Source organism: Diabrotica virgifera, chromosome 2, assembly GCF_917563875.1.
Source record: "Diabrotica virgifera virgifera chromosome 2, PGI_DIABVI_V3a".
Taxonomy (NCBI): domain Eukaryota; kingdom Metazoa; phylum Arthropoda; class Insecta; order Coleoptera; family Chrysomelidae; genus Diabrotica; species Diabrotica virgifera.
In genome coordinates this window covers 216648900-216676639 of record NC_065444.1, presented here as the reverse complement: position 1 = coordinate 216676639, position 27740 = coordinate 216648900, and the positions used below count along the sequence as shown (strand labels likewise).

Genomic DNA, 27740 nt, shown 5'->3' with positions numbered 1-27740 from the left:
TTTGGTGTTGGAGGATAACTTTCACTTTGGATGTCTGGGTTTATGGTATAGTTATATCATAAATATTGCCCAAAAAATATAAAAAGTATCGAAAACCTCGACTTTCACCCTCCGTAACTCTAGAACCGTTGATTTTATAACAATTATGTATGGAACATTTTTTGTTTTAAATTTCATGTATAACATTTTTGTATATAACATTGTTTACGCTAAAGCATAGTTTCAGAAATATTGACGAAAAACTTAAAAAACTACTAATTTACCGTCTTCTCTCCCATCTCCCTCCCAAACCGGACGCTCAAAATGGTGTAACTTTTTACTGAACAATATGTGGACCATATAGAACAATTTGGTGTTGGAGGAAAACTTTTACTTTGGATGTTTGGGTTAGGCCTTTTATTGGACCAGTTATACTATACTACCTCCGTAACTTTGGAACCATTCATTTTAGAAAGATTATGCATAGGACCTTTTTTATTTCAAATTTAATGTAGAACAATTTTGTATAGAGGGTTGTTCATGCTAAACCGCATAGTTTTAGAAATATTGGCGAAAAACTTAAAAAACTACGAATTTACCGATTTCTCCCCCCTCCCCCCCGCAAACCCGACTCTCAAAATGGTGTGACTTTTTTCTGGACATTGTGTGGACCATATAGAACAATTTGGTGTTGAAGGATAACTTTCACTTTGGATGTCTGGGTTATGCCATCTTTTGGATCAACTATACTATACTATAAGTATTTTTATATATAAAAATAAATGTATATTATTTGCATATTGTCTATTACCCATAGCTATATGTTATTTGCAGGCTTGGCCTACCCAAAATTTTACCCCACCAGCCGCCACTGTAAGGCGCCTTTTAAAAAGCGGAGCAACATGATATTCCTGGGGAAGTAGGTATGGAGAGCATCAGGAGAGACAGGAACAAGTTGGCTAACAGGTTTAATTTAATACAATTGTGTAAGTTGGACAAATGCTAGACGAATGGAGAAGCGTTAGATATATTAGTGAGTTTTTACAAAAACAAGTTAGATATACAGCAATATACAAACTACAGGGCTATAAAACTACTTAGCCACACCATGAAAATATGGGAGAGAGTAATTAAAGTATAATTCAATAAGCGATGCAGGGCGATGTAAACATTACCACGTGTAGTAGTCCAACAGGGCCGTATTTAGGATTATCTTTTTGTTTAGTCAGATATATAATTATCTTATAAAATACGAAATTTATATTTTAATTTTGCAAAAGTGCTCGACAAAGAGCCTGATTGTTTTAGTTGATATCCGATAATAGGAACCATTTATACAGGGCGAAAAACCCAAGAATTTATTTTTTTTCGCCAACAATTTTATGTAGAGAGTGCCTACAAAAAATATGTTTTATTTTTAATTTTTGATATACTTAGTTGTTTGTACAATTAAAAAAAGTTTCATAATAATAATAACAAAAAAAATACTCAATTATGTTGAAATAATAATATTCATATATAATTAATTATTAATATGTCATGACTCGTGACTGTTAACTTATCTAAATTTGAAAATTTTGGGGAATGCATATGTACTATAAATATGTCGTAACTATTTATAATGGGAAATAAGCCACAATATTATTAAAAAATGATTTTTATTAACAATATACAATAGTATTTTGTATTTTGACAGCGGCACCCGATTTGGGCGTCGAAACGTTAATAAAAATCATTTTTTAATAATATTGTGGCTTATTTCCCATTATAAATAGTTACAATTGTAAAAATGCCACAAGAAAATAACTTCAGAACAACATTATAAATATGTCATCAGAACTAAACGTAAAGTCAAGTAATGAGGCATGCAAGTCAAAGTTTTATTGATAACTCACCGGTAAAAACATCACGGCAAACAAATTCAACAAATTGTTCTTCATATACACTGGGGTGCAAAATTAACCACACCTTAAAAATGGGTCCATTTGATGTCTCAAGTTTCCTGAGCCTGTTGTCCGATTTAAGTGCTTTTTTTTTAATATATTATAGCCTTATTCTTTAACAATATCGCTGTAATAGTATTGTTGCTAAACAGTTAAATTTTCATTGTATACCGGGTGTACCAATCAAACTGTGTTTTTTTCTTAAAGTTCGCATCACCCTGTGGAATATTCTAGCATTTATAAAATACTGAAATTAAAATCCAACTACAGCCTCATGTTTTCTCAAGACTTTGTTTTTTGATTCATTCGCTTATGTTGGATAATAAAAAAGTTAGGTACTTTAACAACTAACCATGTTTGTCATCAATACAGGGTGTTTTTAAATAAGTATGGCAAACTTTAAGGGCTAATTCTGCATGAAAAAATAATGACAGTTTGCTTTACAAACGGTATGTCCGCAAATGCTTCGTTTCCGAGATAGGGGTGTTGAAATTTTTCTTACAAACTGACGACTTATTTATTGCTTTAAAACTTGTTGAGACATGCAAATGCAATTTGCTGGGTTTTAAGACGTAGTTATTGTACATTTTTTCACATACAAGTAAGAATTTAATATGCACCATTGGCGCGCATACGGGTAATATGAGCCGACATATTCAATTGATGATTCGTTTTGTATTCTTTGATCACCGAAAACACACTTCTATCGCAAACTCCAACTTTATTGGCCACTTTTTTCACAATATTCTCAACCACTAACACGGGATTTTCTTGTCTTTCACATTTAAAAACATTTAATAGTTATTTATGATATAAGTGTTAAAAGTACACGTTTAAGGCACGCATGTGAAAGTTTGCAGAATGAGCGAAGCGAGTTCAGCAATTCACATGAGTGCCTTAAAAATGTACTTTTTAACACGCATATCATACAATATTTTTTCTACAAACGCAATTACAGGACAATATCTACAAAAACTTTACTTGAACTTGACTGACATTCCATTTTTATATTTTTTTGACATTGCATCAAAATGGCCTATACGGTCAATACGAACTGCAGTGCCATAAAATTTTTAAAGCACTAGTGGGTTAAAGTAGCATTTTTAACACGGTTGTATAAAAAATTATTTCTTTAACTTCAACGCTAAGAGGGCTTCTTTTACTTCGTTTTCGAGGAGGACTCCATGTATTTTCAACCAATTCATCAGCAGAATCAGTGGATGACATTTTTGGTTTCAATACCTGTTATTGAAATAATACTTGGTTACTGTTACAGTAATCACAATCACGTATAGATAGGGTCGTTATACAAATAAAAATATATACTTAAATAGTTTTTTCTACAACCGTGTTAAAAATGCATTTTTTAGCACTCCATAGGAGCGTCAAAAATGCTACTTTAAAGCAGTAGTGCTTTAAAAATTTTAAGACATTGCAGTTAAAAGTGAATGTCAAATTGTGAAACGTCAAAATATTTATATTTCATTTATTAACATTAATATTAATAGTACAACTTGCGCAATTTGAAAAAGGTTGTTTAAAAGGTTTTTTAAAATTTAATTTAAACTGTATTATTGCATTTATAACACGTTTGTAGAAAAAAACTATTAAAATTTGTTAGAATATACAACAATAAAAGTAGATGTTATTATTCTATAGTTGTTATGATTTACGTATGACAGTATAGGCAGTTTTGATGTAATGTCAAGAAAAATATAAAAATGGAATGTCAGTCAAGTTCAAGTAAAGTTTTTGTAGATGTCCTGTAATTGAGAATGAATAAATTATAAAATTGTTGATATATTAAGACGTTTGTAGAAAAAATATTGTATGATATACGTGTTAAAAACTACATTTTTAAGGCACTCATGTGCCTTTCACATGCGTGTTTTAAAATTGTACTTTTAACACTTATATCATAAATAACTATTAAATCGCACAAAAAATAATTGCTAATTCAACATTAACAGCATAAATATAATTTATTGTCCTTTAAAGCCCGCAGTTCACTCTCGGCGATCGAGGTTCTCGAAGTCGATCGAGGTTCAACAAGTACGAGAGTGTAGAATGCCACCTTGTCTAACCTTGCCTGACTTCGTTCTACTTCCGAAATCTGTCGGTCTGGTCAAAGGGATCTTTATCGGTATCGCACCGCTCTTTGTCGGTATCGCACTTCGAATGAGTGTGTAGAGAGGGTACTTTGAACTTCGGTCAACTTTGGCGAAGTAACTTCGCCGAGAGTGTAGCATTTATAAAATACTGAAATTAAAATCCAACTACAGCCTCATGTTTTCTATATCTACAGATAATCCCAAGCCCTTTTTTCAGTGCGTCATAGTTTGTCAAATTCGCTCGAACGCATTAAGCTCGAAGTGATAGAAAAAAACGTACGTCCGTGATTATTATACATAGAACTTCGAAAATTATGTATGGGCCATTCCACGAACATACGCATGTTTTGGATTACTTCGACAACGAATATTTTACTGTGCAACATAAGAAGTACGAAAGTAAATGGCACTAATAATTATTAAAATAAACAACAACGTAATTTGCAATTTACTTTTGTTCTTCTTATTTTGCACAGTAAAATATTCGTTGTCGAAGTAATCCAAAACAGGCGTATGTTCGTGGAATAGGGTATATTCGTTGAAGGGTACCTATTTCCATATTAAAGCTACTTATATTTATAGATGTATAATTGGTTGACAATTACAATACTCTAAAGAGATAACCAATTCTTGATACGAATAAAGATAATTTGAAACAAAAGTAATCTATGGTGACAGTAGGTTTCACAATTTTAACGGATACAATGACAATTGTAATTCTAGGTTAGAAATTTTTTAAGGTCGTAAATATAAACTTTTTATGAACTGAAAAGTCTAGATACAGAATCCACCATTATAATAAAAATTAAAATGGTAAATGATTATTTAAATCTGAAACTTTCTTGTTGAAAGTTTTTTCTGGTACATCCTTAATCTGCGACTTTTACCATTTATAAGACAGCAGACGACGAATATAGAAAACAAAAAGGACTCCACTATATGCAGTTACATTCCGTTTTCATTCGCCTATAAAAAGAACAGAAAGAAAGTTCCTAGTACTCAAATCTGAGTGTGATTATCTGAGTTTACTTTTTTATCTTTACTCGGATTTGATTACTAGGAAGTTTCTTTCTGTCCTTTTCCTAGACGAATGAAAACGGAATGTGACTGCATACAGTGGAGTCCTTTTTGTTTTCTATATTCGTCGTCTGCTGTCTTATAAATTTTAGTCGCAGATTAACCACTTAACGCAAACATTTATTTGCAAAAATACGTCAAAAAATTACTTATTTATTTTATTACAGTAAAATAAACTACGAACAAGACTATTGTCCCTAGATATAATCTAAAGTAAAAAAACACATATTTTTTAGAAAAATATAAAATATCAAATACCCTCATGCGCTCACCCGAGTTAACTCGGTCGTAACTTTTTACATACAAAATACTACAAGTAAGAGAAGAAAATCGCAATTATTCAAGTATAATAATGTTAAATATTGCTAACAGTGTGATACACTCTAAAACAAGGGGTTACACACAGATGTACGTCACAGTCAGGGCAGAACGTGACGTCAGCAAAATAGAATTCTACTCATCGTGATCCCACCCCAGTCGGCAGTCGATCGTAGAAAGTTTAAAATTAGAAACGAAAAAACAAGTAGGCACGGGCGCCCATATAAAAATTTTTAGGGAGGGGGGAGCAGACGTGAAGATGTTGCAGATTACATTTCGTATACTTTGGATAACAATATATAGTTTAAAGCACCCGAAAAGCTAGGGGGACCACGGCCCCCCTTCCGATAGGTATTGCCGCCCATGCAAGTGCGGATACCGTTATTTAGCGCTAGAAGAGTTAAAACACGTAGGCGCCTTATATATCGTACAAATATTTTAAACACGAGTTAACTCGGTTAAGCGAAAATAGAAACGTAGTTTAAAACCGAGTTAACTCGGGTAAGCACGTTAAGCGGTTAAGGATGAACCAGAAAGAATTTCCAACAAGAAAAGTTTCAGATTTAAATAATTATTTACTATTTTAATTTTTATTACAATGGTGGATTCTGTATCTGAGACTTTTCAGTTCATTTAAGAGATGTCGCTGATGGATTTCAAATGATGTTTGAAATTTACCTTAACCCTTCAACGGCGGAATTTTTTTCCTAGAAATATGCTGTGCCAGGTTATAATTCCTAATTATTATGATTAAGTTAGGCTCTTTCAATAACTTTTTAACATTTTTTTTATTCTTTTGCAATATAAGTGCCGTTACCATATGGTAACACTAGCCGTTAGTGATGTACAAAATAATATAAATTCAAATATCTGTTGCAAACTGTCAAAAATGTTTATTTAATGTGAAAAATATAGTTACAGTCTATACATATACCAACATTACATTTACAACACATTGTTCGGATGCTTGAGGAGCAACCTTCACCGGCACAACGTTTTCTTTTTTTATCCCTAGTTGGAACTAATAAATGGTCAACCTGGTCATATCTAATATCATCAGACACCCGGTTTAGAGTAACGCTGTTTTTAGATGTAGATGGCCTTCCTGATCCTTTTGAAACTGTTTTGTATTTCTCAAGATAATGCAAAACGATTTGTCTTCTGTAATTTAGCTGACTTATTGGTGGTTTGCTTCTGCATTTTCGCCTAACAGACCATGCATTTACTACACTTGTGTCCAGCAACCAAGTAAAAATGGGCCACCACCACTTTTTCCTTCTGAAGGATATACGATATCTTGAAATATTTTCATCCATCAGGTCGGTTCCTCCCATAAAGCGGTTGTATTCGGTTATAAGCGTTGGACGCGATACCTGTATAATTTTTTTTCCTTCTGAGAGAATCTGTTCACTAAACAAGTAGGATTTACTCCATGACAGGTAGATGCTACGCTAACAACATTATTATCCAGCCACTTCACAACAATGATTAAATCTTCTTTATCAATAGCTGATACGTAATCACCCCTTTTCTGAGAATTAGATTTAGATAACATATTTTTCGCAGGTAAAGGACAGCTTTTCGGGATACGGTTGTCACGGATTGTTCCCGTTCCATCAAAGCCGCGTTGTTTCAGGTAATGTAAAATATTGAAACCAGTAAAAAGGTTATCAAAATAAAATCGAAATGGAAGTTTGGACACATTAGGGGAAAAGTCGTCAATCATGTTGATAAGAGGTGCTGCACATTTCCCGAATCCATTTTCATAGAAAGTATTTCCCCTAGGATTGTTCCCTTGGTATACATCGAAATTTACGAAGATACCCCGACACAGCATTCAAACACCATACCTTGTAGCCGAATCGGATTGGTTTTCCTCGTATAAATTGGTTGCTGGGATGTCTTCCAAAATATTTTACCATGGATTCATCAAAATTTAGGTGTTGTTCAGGAACAACATTTTTAATAAAATTTGCTCGTAGTTTATCCATCAGAGGTCGTAATTTCCACATTTTGTCATTATTATTAGGTTTCGTGTTATCAGCACCGTGTAGATATTTTAGAATCTGCCTAAACCGATCTCTTCGCATGGCATCTGACACAATGGATACGTTCAAGTCCTTTTCTGTACTCCAGTACATGTATTTTCCAGGCAATTCATGATAACCACTTATAATCATGATGGCGATAGCGCATTTCATCTCCCCAGAAGTGATTTTAGGATCTGAATGATTTAAAAAGATAGCATATTTTATAGACAGCTCAACAAGTAAGTCAACAGTTTCTTGATCAATAAACTGCTCAAAAATTTCTACATCTGTTAGATTTTCAAATCTGGAGTAATCAGGTTCGGGAAAAGCTTTATTATTTGGAATTATATCGCCCTTCTTTATTTAAGTGATTTTTTCCTGTCCTGGTCTGGTATACGGACCTTCATTATCTTGAACAGGCTCGTCTGGCTCTTCATTTATAGCTTGGTTCACTCTTAGTTCTACTCCAGCTAATAATTGTTGACCACTAAGATTATCGACTAAACCCCCCTTCTCTTCGTCGCCTGAATCTTCATCGGTCAAAACGTTTGCCTCTGGAGGTTCTATAAATATATCTTGAACATCTAAGTCATCTTCATACACCTTTTGCAGAGCTTCTTTCAAGGTAAAACCTCTCCTGGAAAAAATCACGCAATCTTTTAATTCACTCCCATAAACAGCTAGCGTTACCATGTGGTAACAGGCGAAAAAAACGAACCTAACTAATTATTTGAAAATAAACTAGCACACATTATTATTGGCCATCCTATAAAGTACACTTTTACCTATAATTTGTACGTATTATAAACAAATAAAAGTAAACGGAGGAGTTTGAAAGTTACTTACAGTAATCGAAGGTCGCCATAATCCATGATTTGCAAACAAAGTTGTTTTTAACGATCGCTCGATACGCACAACAAGCCGCTGCGAACGTCGAATTAGTACTAACGAGTAGCGATACGTATGTAGTAAGGATCCCCTCTCGCAGAGTTCAAATTTCTAACTTCAAAAATATATGGCGGCGCTTGATGTACAACCTTGTAAGCGTTACCGTATGGTAACGCTAGCTGTTGAAGGGTTAAATAGATGGGCTTCAGAGGTGTGCGCGCTAGCTCTGCTAAGGAAGCCTGTAAGGCAGAAACAGCTGTCCAGAGATTGTGCATCCCTCTGAATCGAAAGCAAGCAAAAAATCGTCTTTCACTTAAAAATTTTTTATATCATTGGTATATTCGGATATTGTATAGTAAAATTGTATTCTATATTTATTTATTTTTTCCTTAAAATATTTTAAACATTAATATTTTTTCAAATATTTATATTATAAATATTAATATTTACACAGTGAGCACGTAAAGGTTGGAATAAATTCATTTTCTCGAGAATGGACGATTTTGGAAAAAAATCCCGAAACAGGTAAATTTTTATTTTTAAATTACGACTTTTTGACATATATATCATATTAGTAACGTCAATTTTCCCCAGTGTGCAATCTCATATGTTCTTTCAAATGTCCTAGTTGAGAACACCCTTTAAAACAAATTTCGCACTTATAAAGTTTTTCTTTAGTGTGCGTACTTGCATGTTGTTTCAATAGGTGTGCCTCACCAAACTCCATATAACAAATTGTACACTTATAAGGTTTATCTTCAGTGTGCGATCTCAAATGTCTGTTTAAAGTACTTTTTTCGCTAAAATGCTTTAAACAAATTTCACACGTATAAGGTTTTTCCCCAGTGTGTACTCTCAAATGTGATTTCAAAGAAAATGTTTGAGCAAACTGCTTAAAACAAATTTCACACTTGTGAGGTTTTTCTCCAGTGTGTATCATTAAATGCTTTTTCAAATGTGCATCTTGACTAAATTGCCGAGAACAAATCTCACACTTATAAGGTTTTTCGCCAGTGTGTTTTCTCAAATGTTTTTTCAAATGGTCATTTCGTCTAAATTGCTTAGAACAAATGTCACACTCATATGGCTTTTCTCCAGCGTGTATCATTAAATGCCGTTTCAAAGGTGCATCTTGACTAAATTGCCGAGAACAAATTTCACACTTGTAAGGTTTTTCCCCAGTGTGCAATCTCATATGTTCTTTCAAATGTCCTAGTTGAGAACACCCTTTAAAACAAATTTCGCACTTATAAAGTTTTTCTTTAGTGTGCGTACTTGCATGTTGTTTCAATAGGTGTGCCTCACCAAACTCCTTATAACAAATTGTACACTTATAAGGTTTATCTTCAGTGTGCGATCTCAAATGTCTGTTTAAAGTACTTTTTTCGCTAAAATGCTTTAAACAAATTTCACACGTATAAGGTTTTTCCCCAGTGTGTACTCTCAAATGTGATTTCAAAGCAAATGTTTGAGCAAACTGCTTAAAACAAATTTCACACTTGTAGAATTTTTGGCCAGTCTGAAGTTTCCTATTTATATTTAATGTTGTTTCTTTAGTGTTTCCACTGCTACATGTTTCTTTGGTAGATGAACGTTCAGTTGTTTTCATAATTTTCATTGTGTTCTTCTCCTGGAGGCAACCTAAAATACAAACCAACCATAAAACACTTTACAAGGAAAAATTACCAACAAAAATAGAAAACAGGAACAAAAATGAATACAACTTAAACAAGCTAAAAAATGCGAGCAATATCATAACGCAAACTTTGTTTATTTACGTATTTAAATTCGTTAATTACGTCATAGTACATAAAGCACGTCATGAAATAAAATATGGTGTATAACAAATTACGTCGTCTAATGATCTAATACTATGTAATGGCATGTTAGAACATAGTTTTTGATTCTAAACAACTTTTTATAATATCAATTTCCAATCTTGTTTAATATAAAATGTTAAAGGGATAAAAATGACTAAACACGAAAAGACCAGCATGAGAGCACCCAAGAGGTAATACCAAAAGTTGGACAGTACCATCTCTATAGTATGTAATTATGTAAGTTGAACACATGCTAGACGAATGGAGAAGCAGTAGGTATATTAGTGCGTTTTTACAAAAACAAGTTACAGATGATCCCAAACCCTTTTTTCAGTGCGTCATTAATTTTGTCGTCATATGAGATTTTAAGAATGTCGCGAATCGAGGCATGACATTTTAGTTAAATCTGACAGCTGTCAGAATATTTATATTTATACAGTGAGCACGTAAAGGTTGGAATAAATTCATTTTCTCGAGAATGGATAAATTTGGAAAAAATGCCGAAACAGGTCGATTTTTATTTTTAAACTAGCTGACCCGGTGAACTTCGTTGCACCTTAGATAATGTGCCATAATTAGATAATGTGTCATAATTTTAATTCTAGATCAATTGGTCGAACGCAATTGCCAGAGATCAATAACTCAAAATCAACTGCTCGAAAATGAATTGCTCAATATAAACGTTGATCGAAATAAAAATTGCTCGAATAATAAAGAAAATTATATGTCCAAATATTTATTCACAATAATGCAAAATTTGTAGGTATATAAGAGAGGTACATTTAATAGGACAAATTATGTAATATTCCACGTATATAATCATAGATATTAATTTGTGGTTCATAATATGTAATTGTTTATTAAACGCAATAACCTATCAACACTATCTCTATATCTTCTATGACCATTTTGAGGTTGTTTGCCACTTATGGATACTCGTTCTCAGAGGCATCTTTCAGTGTATCACAGTTTTTCGATTTCTTTCTAACGCATTAAGTTGGAAGTGACAGAAAAAATGGTACGTCCTTGATCACAGTTTGTTATAACATTTATTCTAATTGTTGATAGATGGCGCTATAATCGAACAAAAAATGATTTAGGAATTATATATACGACTATAATCTGTACAATTTATAAGACTATACAAATCAAAGAAAATACCATTTTATAAATGCAATAAACACAATTGATTTGTTTTTATACCAAATTGCAAATTAAAGGGTTAAACTGCAATACCCTTTTCATATTTGGCTGATTACGATTCTGACAACTGTCACAATTAACTTAAATGTCAGATTATAATAAATGTTATAAATGTGTATTACCACGGACTTACCTTTTTTGCGGTTACTTGTGACATACTGAAAAATGCCTCTGAGAAGGACCACACTGTTCAATTTTTAGTTCATTTAAACTTTGTTCTTGTTCTAGAGCGGAAATAAATTTCTGCCGTTATTTTTCTTATATTTCCAAAGCTCAAACATATTTAAGATTTATAATAAAGATGTTTTCAGCATAAATTAATATACGATTATATACGTGGAATATTATATAATTGGTTCTATTATACTATCTTTCTTATGTCTATATTTTGTACTATTGTGAATAAATATTTTAGATATACAATTTTCTTTTTCATTCGAGCAATTAACTTTGAGTAAATGTGGCCTTTCGGCAGTTGCTTTTCTCTGTAATAATTGTATAAACTCTAAAAAACGTAGGTGTTCTACAAAATATTTTATAGAAAAATTTTTTGATCAACAATAGCCTTTGATTTTATGCTTCTGTATTTTGGTAAAATTTTAAAAGCATTAAAAAGAGTAAACTGACGGACGGACCTATTGAGACAGAGAGCGAAGTGTTCTTGCGCTAGTTTTTTGGGCAAAAAATTATTATTGTAGCAGAGATACACGCCTTCGTCAAAATTTTGATTATTATACCAGAGATGCGCCTCTATCAAAAGCATCTGCCAAAATTTTGCTTATTATACCAGAGACATGGTCCTTCGGCAAAATTTTGAAATATTTTTTGTACATTAAAAATAGTAATCGAAAAATTAAAAACTTCATAATTTCACGGATGTTAGTACAATTTTCGCCCGTTCTTCTCGTGTGCTTAATGTCGTCTCTCGTGATCTCGTGTTGTCCTACGGGCTCGTTTTGTTATCTCGGAAACTAATTGAGCTAGAGAGACTATTTATATACCGTTGGATAGCGAACTCCTGCCAAATTTCATAAAAATCGGTCAAGTAGTTTCGGAGGAGTATGGCAACAAATACTGAGAAAGAGAATTTTATATATATAGATGTTAAATATTTAAATGGCTATTAAAAAATAACGGTTGAAGATAAAAAAGTGAAAATTTAGGATTGTATGTATATTTTGGTTCTACATCGTATAAAATTAAGAAAAAAAAATTTGGCCAAAAAAATTTAAAATAATTTCGGGGGGGCAAGCCCCCTTTTCACTTAGGTAGACCGTACCACTTCAGAAACCATCCCGGGTTCATGCACAACAACTTTAATTAAGGTCATCATACGATCAAATGCATAGTTTGCGAGTCTATACGGAACATACATACATACAAACATTCATTTTTATTTATATAGAAGAGGTAATATTTAGATGGCTATTAAAAATCAACGGTTGGAGATAAAAAAGTGAAAATTTAGGATTGTATGTATATTTTGGTTCTACATCGTATAAAATTAAGAAAAAAAAATTTGGCCAAAAAAATTTAAAATAATTTCGGGGGGGCAAGCCCCCTTTTCACTTAGGTAGACCGTACCACTTCAGAAACCATCCCGGGTTCATGCACAACAACTTTAATTAAGGTCATCATACGATCAAATGCATAGTTTGCGAGTCTATACGGAACATACATACATACAAACATTCATTTTTATTTATATAGAAGAGGTAATATTTAGATGGCTATTAAAAATCAACGGTTGGAGATAAAAAAGTGAAAATTTAGGATTGTATGTATATTTTGGTTCTACATCGTATAAAATTAAGAAAAAAAAATTTGGCCAAAAAAATTTAAAATAATTTCGGGGGGGCAAGTTATCTTTTCACTTAGGTAGACCGTACCACTTCAGAAACCATCCCGGGTTCATGCACAACAACTTTGATTCAGGTCGTCATACGATCAAATGCATAGTTTGCGAGTCTATACGGAACATACATACAAACATTCATTTTTATTTATATAGAAGAGGTAATATTTAGATGGCTATTAAAAATTAACGGTTAGAGATAAAAAAGTGAAAATTTAGGATTGTATGTATATTTTGGTTCTACATCGTATAAAATTAGGAAAAAAAAAATTGGCCAAAAAAATTTAAAATAATTTCGGGGGGGCAAGCCCCCTTTTCACTTAGGTAGACCGTACCACTTCAGAAACCATCCCGGGTTCATGCACAACAACTTTAATTAAGGTCATCATACGATCAAATGCATAGTTTGCGAGTCTATACGGAACATACATACATACATTCATTTTTATTTATATAGAAGAGGTAATATTTAGATGGCTATTAAAAATCAACGGTTGGAGATAAAAAAGTGAAAATTTAGGATTGTATGTATATTTTGGTTCTACATCGTATAAAATTAAGAAAAAAAAATTTGGCCAAAAAAATTTAAAATAATTTCGGGGGGGCAAGCCCCCTTTTCACTTAGGTAGACCGTACCACTTCAGAAACCATCCCGGGTTCATGCACAACAACTTTGATTAAGGTCGTCATACCATCAAATGCATAGTTTGCGAGTCTATACGGAACATACATACAAACATTCATTTTTATTTATATAGAAGAGGTAATATTTAGATGGCTATTAAAAATTAACGGTTAGAGATAAAAAAGTGAAAATTTAGGATTGTATGTATATTTTGGTTCTACATCGTATAAAATTAAGAAAAAAAAATTTAAAATAATCTCGGGGGGGGGGGGCAAGCCCCCTTTTCACTTAGGTAGACCGTACCACTTCAGAAACCATCCCGGGTTCATGCACAACAACTTTAATTAAGGTCATCATACGATCAAATGCATAGTTTGCGAGTCTATACGGAACATACATACATACAAACATTCATTTTTATTTATATAGAAGAGGTAATATTTAGATGGCTATTAAAAATCAACGGTTGGAGATAAAAAAGTGAAAATTTAGGATTGTATGTATATTTTGGTTCTACATCGTATAAAATTAAGAAAAAAAAATTTGGCCAAAAAAATTTAAAATAATTTCGGGGGGGCAAGCCCCCTTTTCACTTAGGTAGACCGTACCACTTCAGAAACCATCCCGGGTTCATGCACAACAACTTTAATTGAGGTCATCATACGATCAAATGCATAGTTTGCGAGTCTATACGGAACATACATACATACAAACATTCATTTTTATTTATATAGAAGAGGTAATATTTAGATGGCTATTAAAAATCAACGGTTGGAGATAAAAAAGTGAAAATTTAGGATTGTATGTATATTTTGGTTCTACATCGTATAAAATTAAGAAAAAAAAATTTGGCCAAAAAAATTTAAAATAATTTCGGGGGGGCAAGCCCCCTTTTCACTTAGGTAGACCGTACCACTTCAGAAACCATCCCGGGTTCATGCACAACAACTTTAATTAAGGTCATCATACGATCAAATGCATAGTTTGCGAGTCTATACGGAACATACATACATACAAACATTCATTTTTATTTATATAGATTACGACTTTTTGACATATATATGATACTAGTGACGTCACCCATTTGGGCGTGATGACGTCATTGTTGATTTTTTTAAATGAGAATAGGGGTCGTGTGATAGCTCATTTGAAAGGTAATTCAATTCTCTCTTCAGTAATATAAACATTAACATAATTATTTATACAGGGTGTCCAAAAAAAATTTTTTTTAATTAAAGTTATTGACATAAAAAGCAGAATCTGTGTAATTTATTTAATTCAAAATACATTTTAGTGGTATCAGAAAACAGGAAAAAATGTTTATTTGACAAATAAATATTGTTTTTGCAAATTCAATATTAAAGCAACCACCCACCTGCCTCTTGACAATTTGAGCATTTAATGTAAGCGAAAAGCAATGATTTTTTTTTTCAAATAAACATTTTTTCTGTTTTCTGGGAGCAGTAGAATGTATTTTGAATTAAATAAATTACACATATTCTTCTTTTTATGGCAATAAATTTAATTTAAAAAAATTTTTTTCGTCACCCTGTATAAATAATTATGTTAATGTTTATATTACTGACTATTTCACTACTGACTGTTTTTAACTGATAAAACGTCATAGCAACGCATCGTTTCCTACTGACAAAACTCCTTAGCGACGTAATTTCTCAGCGACAAAATTATGACAGATTCGTCACGAAAGTGTCTGGTAATAACAAATAAATAAAGATTATATTTCGTTGATATGGTGCATTAATTGTCTCGTGAAATAGCCTTGTCGAATATCATTCGAGAGGAAATTATTTACCGGCAAAATTTTCTCCTGGTTTCATTCAAGTTCGTTGCCTTTTGGTAATTTTCGCTTATGAAATTTTGACAAAATCACTCGACTGAGGTCTCGTGATTTAAGTCAAAATTTAATTCGCGAAAATTGCCAGGCAACAAACTTTCATACCAGTCGAAAATATTGCCGGCAAAATTTTCTCTCTTGTGATATTATATACGAATAGAGAATTTGATTACCTCTCAAATGAGCTATCACACGACCCCCTATTCTCATTTAAAAAAATCATCGATGACGTCATCACGCCCAAATGGATGACGTTACTAATATGATATATATGTCAAAAAGTCGTAATTTAAAAATAAAAATTTACCTGTTTCGGGATTTTTTTCCAAAATCGTCCATTCTCGAGAAAATGAATTTATTCCAACCTTTACGTGCTCACTGTGTAAATATTAATATTTATAATATAAATATTTGCCAAAATATTAATGTTTAAAATATTTTAAGGAAAAAATAAATAAATATAGAATACAATTTTACTACACAATATCCGAATATACCAATGATATAAAAATTTTTTAAGTGAAAGACGATTTTTTGCTTGCTTTCGATTCAGAGGGATGCACAATCTCTGGACAGCTGTTTCTGCCTTACAGGCTTCCTTAGCAGAGCTAGCGCGCACACCTCTGAAGCCCATCTATTTAACCCTTCAACAGCTAGCGTTACCATACGGTAACGCTTACAAGGTTGTACATCAAGCGCCGCCATATATTTTTGAAGTTAGAAATTTGAACTCTGCGAGAGGGGATCCTTACTACATACGTATCGCTACTCGTTAGTACTAATTCGACGTTCGCAGCGGCTTGTTGTGCGTATCGAGCGATCGTTAAAAACAACTTTGTTTGCAAATCATGGATTATGGCGACCTTCGATTACAGTAAGTAACTTTCAAACTCCTCCGTTTACTTTTATTTGTTTATAATACGTACAAATTATAGGTAAAAGTGTACTTTATAGGATGGCCAATAATAATGTGTGCTAGTTTATTTTCAAATAATTAGTTAGGTTCGTTTTTTTCGCCTGTTACCATATGGTAACGCTAGCTGTTTATGGGAGTGAATTAAAAGATTGCGTGATTTTTTCCAGGAGAGGTTTTACCTTGGAAGAAGCTCTGCAAATGGTGTATGAAGATGACTTAGATGTTCAAGATATATTTATAGAACCTCCAGAGGCAAACGTTTTGACCGATGAAGATTCAGGCGACGAAGAGAAGGGGGGTTTAGTCGATAATCTTAGTGGTCAACAATTATTAGCTGGAGTAGAACTAAGAGTGAACCAAGCTATAAATGAAGAGCCAGACGAGCCTGTTCAAGATAATGAAGGTCCGTATACCAGACCAGGACAGGATTGAATAAAGAAGGGCGATATAATTCCAAATAAAAAAGCTTTTCCCGAACCTGATTACTCCAGATTTGAAAATCTAACAGATGTAGAAATTTTTGAGCAGTTTATTGATCAAGAAACTGTTGACTTACTTGTTGAGCTGTCTATAAAATATGCTATCTTTTTAAATCATTCAGATCCTAAAATCACTTCTGGGGAGATGAAATGCGCTATCGCCATCATGATTCTAAGTGGTTATCATGAATTGCCTGGAAAAGACATGTACTGGAGTACAGAAAAGGACTTGAACGTATCCATTGTGTCAGATGCCATGCGAAGAGATCGGTTTAGGCAGATTCTAAAATATCTACACTGTGCTGATAACACGAAACCTAATAATAATGACAAAATGTGGAAATTACGACCTCTCATGGATAAACTACGAGCAAATTTTATTAAAAATGTTGTTCCTGAACAACACCTAAATTTTGATGAATCCATGGTAAAATATTTTGGAAGACATCCCAGCAAACAATTCATACGAGGAAAACCAATCCGATTCGGCTACAAGGTATGGTGTTTGAATGCTGTGTCGGGGTATCTTCGTAAATTTCGATGTATACCAAGGGAACAATCCTAGGGGAAATACTTTCTATGAAAATGGATTCGGGAAATGTGCAGCACCTCTTATCAACATGATTGACGACTTTTCCCCTAATGTGTCCAAACTTCCATTTCGATTTTATTTTGATAACCTTTTTACTGGTTTCAATATTTTACATTACCTGAAACAACGCGGCTTTGATGGAACGGGAACAATCCGTGACAACCGTATCCCGAAAAGCTGTCCTTTACCTGCGAAAAATATGTTATCTAAATCTAATTCTCAGAAAAGGGGTGATTACGTATCAGCTATTGATAAAGAAGATGGAATCATTGTTGTGAAGTGGCTGGATAATAATGTTGTTAGCGTAGCCTCTACCTGTCATGGAGTAAATCCCACTTGTTTAGTGAACAGATTCTCTCAGAAGGAAAAAAAATTATACAGGTATCGCGTCCAACGCTTATAACCGAATACAACCGCTTTATGGGAGGAACCGACCTGATGGATGAAAATATTTCAAGATATCGTATATCCTTCAGAAGGAAAAAGTGGTGGTGGCCCATTTTTACTTGGTTGCTGGACACAAGTGTAGTAAATGCATGGTCTGTTAGGCGAAAATGCAGAAGCAAACCACCAATAAGTCAGCTAAATTACAGAAGACAAATCGTTTTGCATTATCTTGAGAAATACAAAACAGTTTCAAAAGGAGCAGGAAGGCCATCTACATCTAAAAACAGCGTTACTCTAAACCGGGTGTCTGATGATAGTAGATATGACCAGGTTGACCATTTATTAGTTCCAACTAGGGATAAAAAAAGAAAACGTTGTGCCGGTGAAGGTTGCTCCTCAAGCATCCGAACAATGTGTTGTAAATGTAATGTTGGTATATATATAGACTGTAACTATATTTTTCACATTAAATAAACATTTTTGACAGTTTGCAACAGATATTTGAATTTATATTATTTTGTACATCACTAACGGCTAGTGTTACCATATGGTAACGGCACTTATATTGCAAAAGAATAAAAAAAATGTTAAAAAGTTATTGAAAGAGCCTAACTTAATCATAATAATTAGGAATTATAACCTGGCACAGCATATTTCTAGGAAAAAAATTCCGCCGTTGAAGGGTTAAGGTAAATTTCAAACATCATTTGAAATCCATCAGCGACATCTCTTAAATGAACTGAAAAGTCTCAGATACAGAATCCACCATTGTAATAAAAATTAAAATAGTAAATAATTATTTAAATCTGAAACTTTTCTTGTTGGAAATTCTTTCTGGTTCATCCTTAACCGCTTAACGTGCTTACCCGAGTTAACTCGGTTTTAAACTACGTTTCTATTTTCGCTTAACCGAGTTAACTCGTGTTTAAAATATTTGTACGATATATAAGGCGCCTACGTGTTTTAACTCTTCTAGCGCTAAATAACGGTATCCGCACTTGCATGGGCGGCAATACCTATCGGAAGGGGGGCCGTGGTCCCCCTAGCTTTTCGGGTGCTTTAAACTATATATTGTTATCCAAAGTATACGAAATGTAATCTGCAACATCTTCACGTCTGCTCCCCCCTCCCTAAAAATTTTTATATGGGCGCCCGTGCCCACTTGTTTTTTCGTTTCTAATTTTAAACTTTCTACGATCGACTGCCGACTGGGGTGGGATCACGATGAGTAGAATTCTATTTTGCTGACGTCACGTTCTGCCCTGACTGTGACGTACATCTGTGTGTAACCCCTTGTTTTAGAGTGTATCACACTGTTAGCAATATTTAACATTATTATACTTGAATAATTGCGATTTTCTTCTCTTACTTGTAGTATTTTGTATGTAAAAAGTTACGACCGAGTTAACTCGGGTGAGCGCATGAGGGTATTTGATATTTTATATTTTTCTAAAAAAATATGTGTTTTTTTACTTTAGATTATATCTAGGGACAATAGTCTTGTTCGTAGTTTATTTTACTGTAATAAAATAAATAAGTAATTTTTTGACGTATTTTTGCAAATAAATGTTTGCGTTAAGTGGTTAATCTGCGACTAAAATTTATAAGACAGCAGACGACGAATATAGAAAACAAAAAGGACTCCACTGTATGCATAAATGGTAAATGGTAAATAATCATTTACCATTTTAATTTTTATTATAATGGTGGATTCTGTATCTAGACTTTTCAGTTCATAAAAAGTTTATATTTACGACCTTAAAAAATTTCTAACCTAGAATTACAATTGTCATTTTATCCGTTAAAATTGTGAAACCTACTGTCACCATAGATTACTTTTGTTTCAAATTATCTTTATTCGTATCATGGATTGGTTATCTCTTTAGAGTATTGTAATTGTCAACCAATTATACATCTATAAATATAAGTAGCTTTAATATGGAAATAGGTACCCTTCAACGAATATACCCTATTCCACGAACATACGCCTGTTTTGGATTACTTCGACAACGAATATTTTACTGTGCAAAATAAGAAGAACAAAAGTAAATTGCAAATTACGTTGTTGTTTATTTTAATAATTATTAGTGCCATTTACTTTCGTACTTCTTATGTTGCACAGTAAAATATTCGTTGTCGAAGTAATCCAAAACATGCGTATGTTCGTGGAATGGCCCATACATAATTTTCGAAGTTCTATGTATAATAATCACGGACGTACGTTTTTTTCTATCACTTCGAGCTTAATGCGTTCGAGCGAATTTGACAAACTATGACGCACTGAAAAAAGGGCTTGGGATCATCTGTAGATATACAGCAATATACAAACTACAGATAATCCAAAACCCTTTTCCATTGCGCCATCGTTTGTCAAATTCGCTCTAACGCATTAAACTTGAAGTGACAGAAAAAACGTACGTCCGTGATTATTATACATAGAACTTTGAAAATTATGTATTCATTGAAGGGTATTTCCATATTAAAGTGACTTATACTTATAGTTGTATAATTGGTTGACCATTACAATATTCTAAATAGGTAACCAATCCATGATGCGAATAAAGATAATTTGAAACAAAAGTAATCTATCGTGATAAATTGTCAATTGTAATTCTAGGTTAAAAATTTGTTAACGATGTGTAAATAAATATTTTATGTCATTGGTATATTCAGACATTGTATTCTATATTAATTTATTTTTACCTTAAAATATTTTAAATGTTAATATTGTGGCAAATATTCATAAAATTATTAATATTTATATAAACATAAATACCTATAAATATTCTGACATTATCAGATTTAACTAAAATGTCATTCCTCGATTCGCGACATCCTTAAAATATTATATGACGTCAAAATTAATGAAGCACTGAAAAAAGGGTTTGGGATCCACTGGGATCTGTGAAATTGGTGTTTGGACCAAGGTATACCGCAGATATAAACATATATTTTGTGGTAAAGGTGTATTATCTCTCATAAGAATAGGAATACTAAGATGGGCAGGACATCTAGCAAGATCACAGCAGAACAACCCTCCAAAACTCAGATGGAAGGATGGCGTGGATGAGGATGGGAGAAAAATAGGCGCAGCAACGGTTGGCAATGGATAGGACTGACTGGCGTAATAGACGAGAAGGTCGAGACTCTTTCATAGGGCTGTAGCACCATTAATGATGATGATGATGAATTTTATACACGGATACGTGAAAAAATCGAAATATCCGATAATTAATTTGGCTTTGTGGAGGGCAGATCAACAGCAGTTACAATTTTTATTTTAAGGCAATTGATTGAAAAATGCAGGAATAAAGAAGCAAACTCGTATATGGTATTCATTGATCTTGAGAAAGCATGTTTCGTCGAGAGATTCTGTAGTGGGCGCACTTAATAAGAAACGAGAGTTTCTTATTGTGTAATATACAAGAATAAAAACCGCTAAACGCCGTAAAAATGAGTGGCGCATACAATATTCCAGCTACAAAAGAGCTGATATGAGTATTACGTGGCGCGAAAATGTATTTTCATTTTGATGGAAAATAAAATTCTAGTTTTATTTTGAAAGATTTTTTCCATAATATTTGCTAAATTTGAAATAAAACGCGCCACAAAAGAGTAACTTTGATACAGTTTGCATTTTGACGCTCTTTTGTGACGCGTTTTAATTCAAATTTAGCAAATATTATTTAAAAAAATCTTTCAAAATAAAACTAGAATTTTATTTTCCATCAAAATGAAAATACATTTTCGCGCCACGGAATACTCATATCAGCTCTTTTGTAGCTGGAATATTGTATGCGCCACTCATTTTTACGGCGTTTAGCGGTTTTTTATTCTGGTATCAGGAGGTTTTCAAGTTTTTTTATAAATTAAATGTATGAAGTTGAATGTAATGTTTCTCGATTACACGTTAAGCGTTATAAATGGGTGCCTTTGTCGCATTCTCTCCGAAATGATCTAGTAATTACGACACCAGATTTGTGATAAGACAATCCGAGTTCATATCCCAGCCATCCTAATAATTATGGCCGGCAAATGAACTCGGATTGCACGATCAATTTTAGCGTCGTAACCATTACAACTACATAGACCATTTCAGCGTTAATGGTTAAATGGATTATACTTTTGGAGCTAGATTACTTCTGAACGGCTTAACCGATTTTTATCATTAAACACGAGTTTGAAACGTATTGACAAGTAGTATCTGATGCATCCAAGGTCAAGTATGATAACTGAAGGTATTACAGGAATTATTGAAGTTGAAAAACCGGTTTCCCCATAAGAAATAGATTTGATCATACTTATGAAGCCTATAACTTAAAAATTCGAATTTTCCCAGATATGAGGTATACACCGTTAGATGCGTCTAGAGTTCTCCTACAAACGCTCAGTTATTGGCGTAATTCGTAGGTTGAAATTTTAAGTAATTGTCAAAACAAAAATTTTCAAAGTTTGGTTTTTCAGTTTTCCGGCTATAATGAGCCGTGTGTACGTCTGATCCTAACCGCTTAGGCACCATTTGAAAGCTTAACTCAACGCTATTGATTTGGTGTATTTGCGGTTTTCCTGTCTCTCCTTGAACCCAAGATATATACGCCAAAAAATATGCCATTTTGTATCTACCAAGCCCTATAGCTGGTTTATGCGTGGTCAAAAGTCACAAACTACTTCGGTTCTGAATCGGCCCTGACCCCCTCTTGAAACACAGAAAAGAAAATCAGATCGGTGTAACTTTTCCACATACATACATACATATCCACATACATTTTCCCCTTTTTAAATAAAAATTGAGTCACACTTCTGAGCTCGGTAACTTTTGAATGGTATAACCGATTTTCGAAATTAGACATGCGTTGGAAAGGTAATGATCAGTACTATCAGAAGCCGCAAAGGCCGGACTTATATTATTGAAATTTTTTGTAGTTTTGGGGACGAGAACGAAAAACAGACCCTAAATGGGAAGGACCGTAAAATCCACACCCTTGGACCAAAATGGAGAGTTGACGTATGGATGGACGAGTCTTTACCTAAACTTTAAGATGGGATTTGGTTCGATTTTCAATTCAGTCAGCTTTAGAAAATTAAAAATTTCATGTATATATAGTGTCGCATGTAGGGGGTATTGTGCGCCACTGACGAGAACTGCCGTTCTCTGGTAATAAAATATGTAAAGATTGTGAGAGATATGTATGAGGGAGTAACGACTAGTGTTACACGCTTCCTGCTCTGGATGTGCTAATCACAAATGAAGACACAGGATATGCAACCGAAGTTGCAAACAATAAATACAGAAAACAATGTATCTGCAACCGTGAGGATAAGATATTACAAACGTTCTTTTATAGGGTGCAAGTGACCTTGAGGGTTTTTGTTAACTCTGTTTACTTGTAATTCATAAAAAAGAAGGAATCCGAAAGGCAAAGTTCATATTCCAATAATAATGATACTGTTGTTGGACAACTAAGTGGCAGTTTTGTGCATTTTATTTGAACAATTTTATCAGAAACGTACAAGTTTCAAACCGCGAGAGAGCGCTACCGACGAAACTCACAGCCAATAAAAACAGAGGTTACCTCTAAATTTCACATTAACTTCTTCTTTTTCTCAGGGGCCTCTTGCGTAGGCAGTCATCCAGTCGCACGAATTTATATATTAAATATTAAAATTATAATGAATACAATAAAAACATAATTACTTTTACTATTAATTCTGTGTATTCGTTCAGTAATCAGGTTACAATAATATTTCAGTTCATAATTTGTGTTTTTCTAGATAAATATCTAGTTTTTTCTATATCTATATTTTCTCGTTTTGTATATTTCACATACACCAATTTTATCAGAAAAGTATAAGTTTCAAACCGCGAGAGAGCGCTAGAGTCGAAACTTACAGCCAATAAATGGCAACACAGCGCACCTTCGAGAACCACACGGGCCCACTTCCCACGCTAATGCACCTGCACCTCGCCGATTCTAACTCCGTCGCTCCGTTCTCCATGCCATTCGGCGATTAAACAACCTTAGAGGACTAAGCAATGTTGCCGATTTTATCACTTCCTTCAGTCGCCTATATCAAATCGAAAATTAAATGTCTTGTATGTAGGTACACTATTTAACGCCATCATTAAATTTTGTAGTTCAATGCTTCCCGGAATTACCAAAAATAATTTTAGCACGCACTTGTTTTAATTCAGTGTGTGAGGTTCAAATGTGTTTTCAATTGACTTTTATGAGAAAATTGTTTGAAACAAATTTTACACTTGTACGGTTTTTCGCCAGTGTGTATTCTCAAATGGTTTTTCAAATCCTTATTTCGTCTAAATCGCTTAGAACAAATTTCACATTCATATAGTTTTTCTCTAACATGTATTTTCGAATGACTTTTCAAAGAACTTTTCTGAGCAAACGGCTTTAAACAAATTTCACACTTGTAAGGTTTTTCTCCAGTGTGCAATCTCATATGTTCTTTCAAATGTCCTAGTTGAGAACACACTTTAAAACAAATTTCGCACTTGTAAAATTTTTCTTTAGTATGCGTACTTGCATGTTGTTTCAATAGGTGTGCCTCACCAAAGTCCTTATAACAAATTGTACACTTATACGGTTTATCTTCAGTGTGCGATCTCAAATGTCGGTTTAAAGTACTTTTTTCACTAAAATGGTTTAAACAAATTTCACACTTATAAGGTTTTTCCCCAGTGTGCACTCTCAAATGTGTTTTCAACTTGCTTACTCCAGGGAACTGCTTAAAACAAATTTCACACTTAGTGTGTACTCTCAAATGTTTTTTTAAACTACTTGCTACAGTAAACTGGTTAAAACAAATTTGACACATATAGGGTGCTTGGTCAGTCTGAAGTTTCATATTTATATTTAATGTTGTTTCTCCAGTGTTTCTACTGCTACATGTTATTTTAAGACATGAAGGTTCAGATGTTTTCGTAATTTTCAGAGTATTCTTCCCTTGGATGCAACCTAAAATACAAACCAACTATAAAAATGTATAATGAAAAATCACCCACAAAAATAGAAAACAGAACAACAAGGAATATAACACACTGTAAAAAATAACTTGTGATGATAATATAATTTTATCATCTAGCGTACGTCAATGCATTAAGCAAAACGTGTTTTTATACTGTCTCGGACAGTATAAAAGAAGAAACGGAAAACCATTTCATTATTCTCGGTGTTTCTAACGCCACCAAACAACTGAACGGCAAATTAGCTACCAAACTGTCCGGTTCATATACTATTCACACAGTATTATCCAAAGTATTTTTTCAGTTAAAGGACGCAACGGGAAAAACAATTAACAAAGTTCACATTAAAGATATGAAACCGGCTCACGACGACAGCACATAATCCCATTCACTACTTCACTCCCTTAACTCAACTCCAACACTCGCACTTTACACACAAGTTATAAAATGACACGGTGTATTACGAATCATCAAGTGGAAGTCATTCTCGAAATCCCAACAATATTGAGACCGCCACCGGAGACCCCTGTAAGAACGCTGCCGCCCACTCCAGCATGACACCAGCATGATAGTTTCCGCAGAAACTTTGGAGCAAGTAGTTATAAAAGTAAAATATTTAACAGGGCGATTCAAGTAGTGGTGTGATAGGAATGGATTAGTTCTGTATGCCGGAGGTAAATGGCACTATGTCACAAATTTGTAATTTTACAGGAGAAGCATTTTAAGCTTATTTTTGTGTTTCTTTATTCACAGGATGTATGTTAATACACATTACGTCATAATTCCTTGTCTAATTTATTCTTCAGATTATTAACTTTCAAAATTGTATTATTTAAAACACATATTGTGATACTAAACTTGATTTATTAAAAACAAATTAAAACACAATATAGTGGACATAGTGCTGTTTACCTCTTCAAGATCTTTTGGGTCATCGTACTAGATGTTTACTAAAAATGCATTATACAATGTTAAACTTTAATTAAACTTACTTAACTACTTACTTACTTACTTACTTACTTACTTAACGTTAAACTTTAATACGTCATAATTCCTTGTCTAATTTATTCTTCAGATTATTAACTTTCAAAATTGTATTATTTAAAACACATATTGTGATACTAAACTTGATTTATTAAAAACAAATTAAAACACAATATAGTGGACATAGTGCTGTTTACCTCTTCAAGATCTTTTGGGTCATCGTACTAGATGTTTACTAAAAATGCATTATACAATGTTAAACTTTAATTTAATACAGGGTAAAGTGTAATACTTTACCCTGCTTGTTTAATATTGGATTTGTAAAGCAATGTACACAGATGTGTAGGGTTACATGTCCACATGGTGCCCTCTGCCTCTAAATAAAATGTGACATGATACTTTTTATAAAGTGCTTATCTTTGTTATTTTATAAAGTAGGACTTAATGCTTTATACCTCTGTGTTGAGAATTAAGAGTTCATTATAACTGCAGTATAATCCCAATATTGACAAAAATGGACATAGTGCCCTTTACCTCTGGCATACAGAATTGTAAATTTGGAAAAAAACACGAGAGTAAACTTTTCATAGGGTGAGAGAAGAACCACCCAACCCGTTTCTTAACTTAAATGTGGTAGTCAACACGGCAACACATACAACATTTGTAGGCACAGTTATAGACGCTAATTCAAGTTTCGATAAACACATAGATCATTTATGTAAGAAGCTCAATAATACGTATTTTGCGACAGCGGTATTAAAAAATGATATGTCATCAATTACATTGATCTCTGCTTACTATGCGCAGGTATATTCCCGTATCGTGCAGAACATCATTATTTGGGGCCAAGCTTCCGAAAGTATGCGCATCTTTCTTTTACAGAAGCGGATTATCAGACGAATTTTTGGCATAAATTACCGTGACAGTTGTCGGGAAGTTTTCAGAAAGAAAAGAATTCTTACGGTACCCTCCGTATATATACAGGGTGTCCCGAAAAGATTGGTCATAAATTATACCACAGGTTCTGGGGTCATCACTTACCTATATACAATACCCGTGTTGAGCTGGCCCCCCCCACTTGCAAAAATTAAAAAACAAATAGCCCTGATTTATGAGCTATTTATGAGCTCTCATATTCCGCAAACTAAAAATTTTGAGCTCGTTCCACTGAGCAGGAATTTAATACCCTAGTGGGGGGGGCTGAGTCAGCCCCCCCCACTACTTAAAAATAGGAATATTGAATCGGTTTTTGCGGCAGAATTACGAGCTATTTATGAGCTCTTGAAATTATATAGTTTCGATTTTTGAGCTCATCCCCTTCACCCCCAAACAACCCTTTAATTGATTTAACTTAAGAGAAAGATGCTGAGAAAACTTAAAATATATCGTATTGCGGATATAATTCCTATAGCTTATATACTCTAAGAATAAACTATTAAATCAAGGGCATTTCGATTATTGAGCTACAACCCCTTCGCAAGAAAACCACCCTATCTTCCCGGCTTAAGAGAAAGTTGTACTTAAAATGCGTTAAACTAATTATTTGGCGACTACATATCATTTAATAATTTATAAGCTTCCAAATTACGCGCATTTAGATCAGTAAATTGCAATTTATTTTGTATAGTGCAGTCACTGAAGGTAAAAATCAACGATTACCTTCAAGTTCGGTGAACCTTCATCGATTTTCACGAAA

General features: G+C 33.4%; 2 protein-coding genes across 4 annotated transcripts in view; one reads left to right on the top strand and one right to left on the bottom strand.

The window, feature by feature from the left end:
- Positions 1–27740, top strand: part of LOC114333974 (zinc finger protein OZF-like) — a 231802-nt gene that overhangs the window by 108017 nt on the left and 96045 nt on the right. The gene's annotated exons all lie outside the window — the stretch shown is intronic.
- Positions 8820–27740, bottom strand: part of LOC126879819 (zinc finger protein 664-like) — a 58294-nt gene continuing 39373 nt past the window's right edge. Inside the window, exon 3 of one of the 2 annotated variants that reach the window (XM_050643110.1) lies at positions 8820–9987. In XM_050643110.1, the coding sequence (XP_050499067.1) occupies positions 8927–9987 (1061 nt within the window). In that variant the 3' untranslated portion in view covers positions 8820–8926. Of the gene's footprint in view, positions 9988–23704; positions 25053–27740 lie in introns of those variants that run through there. The other variant, XM_050643111.1, reaches the window with a different exon arrangement.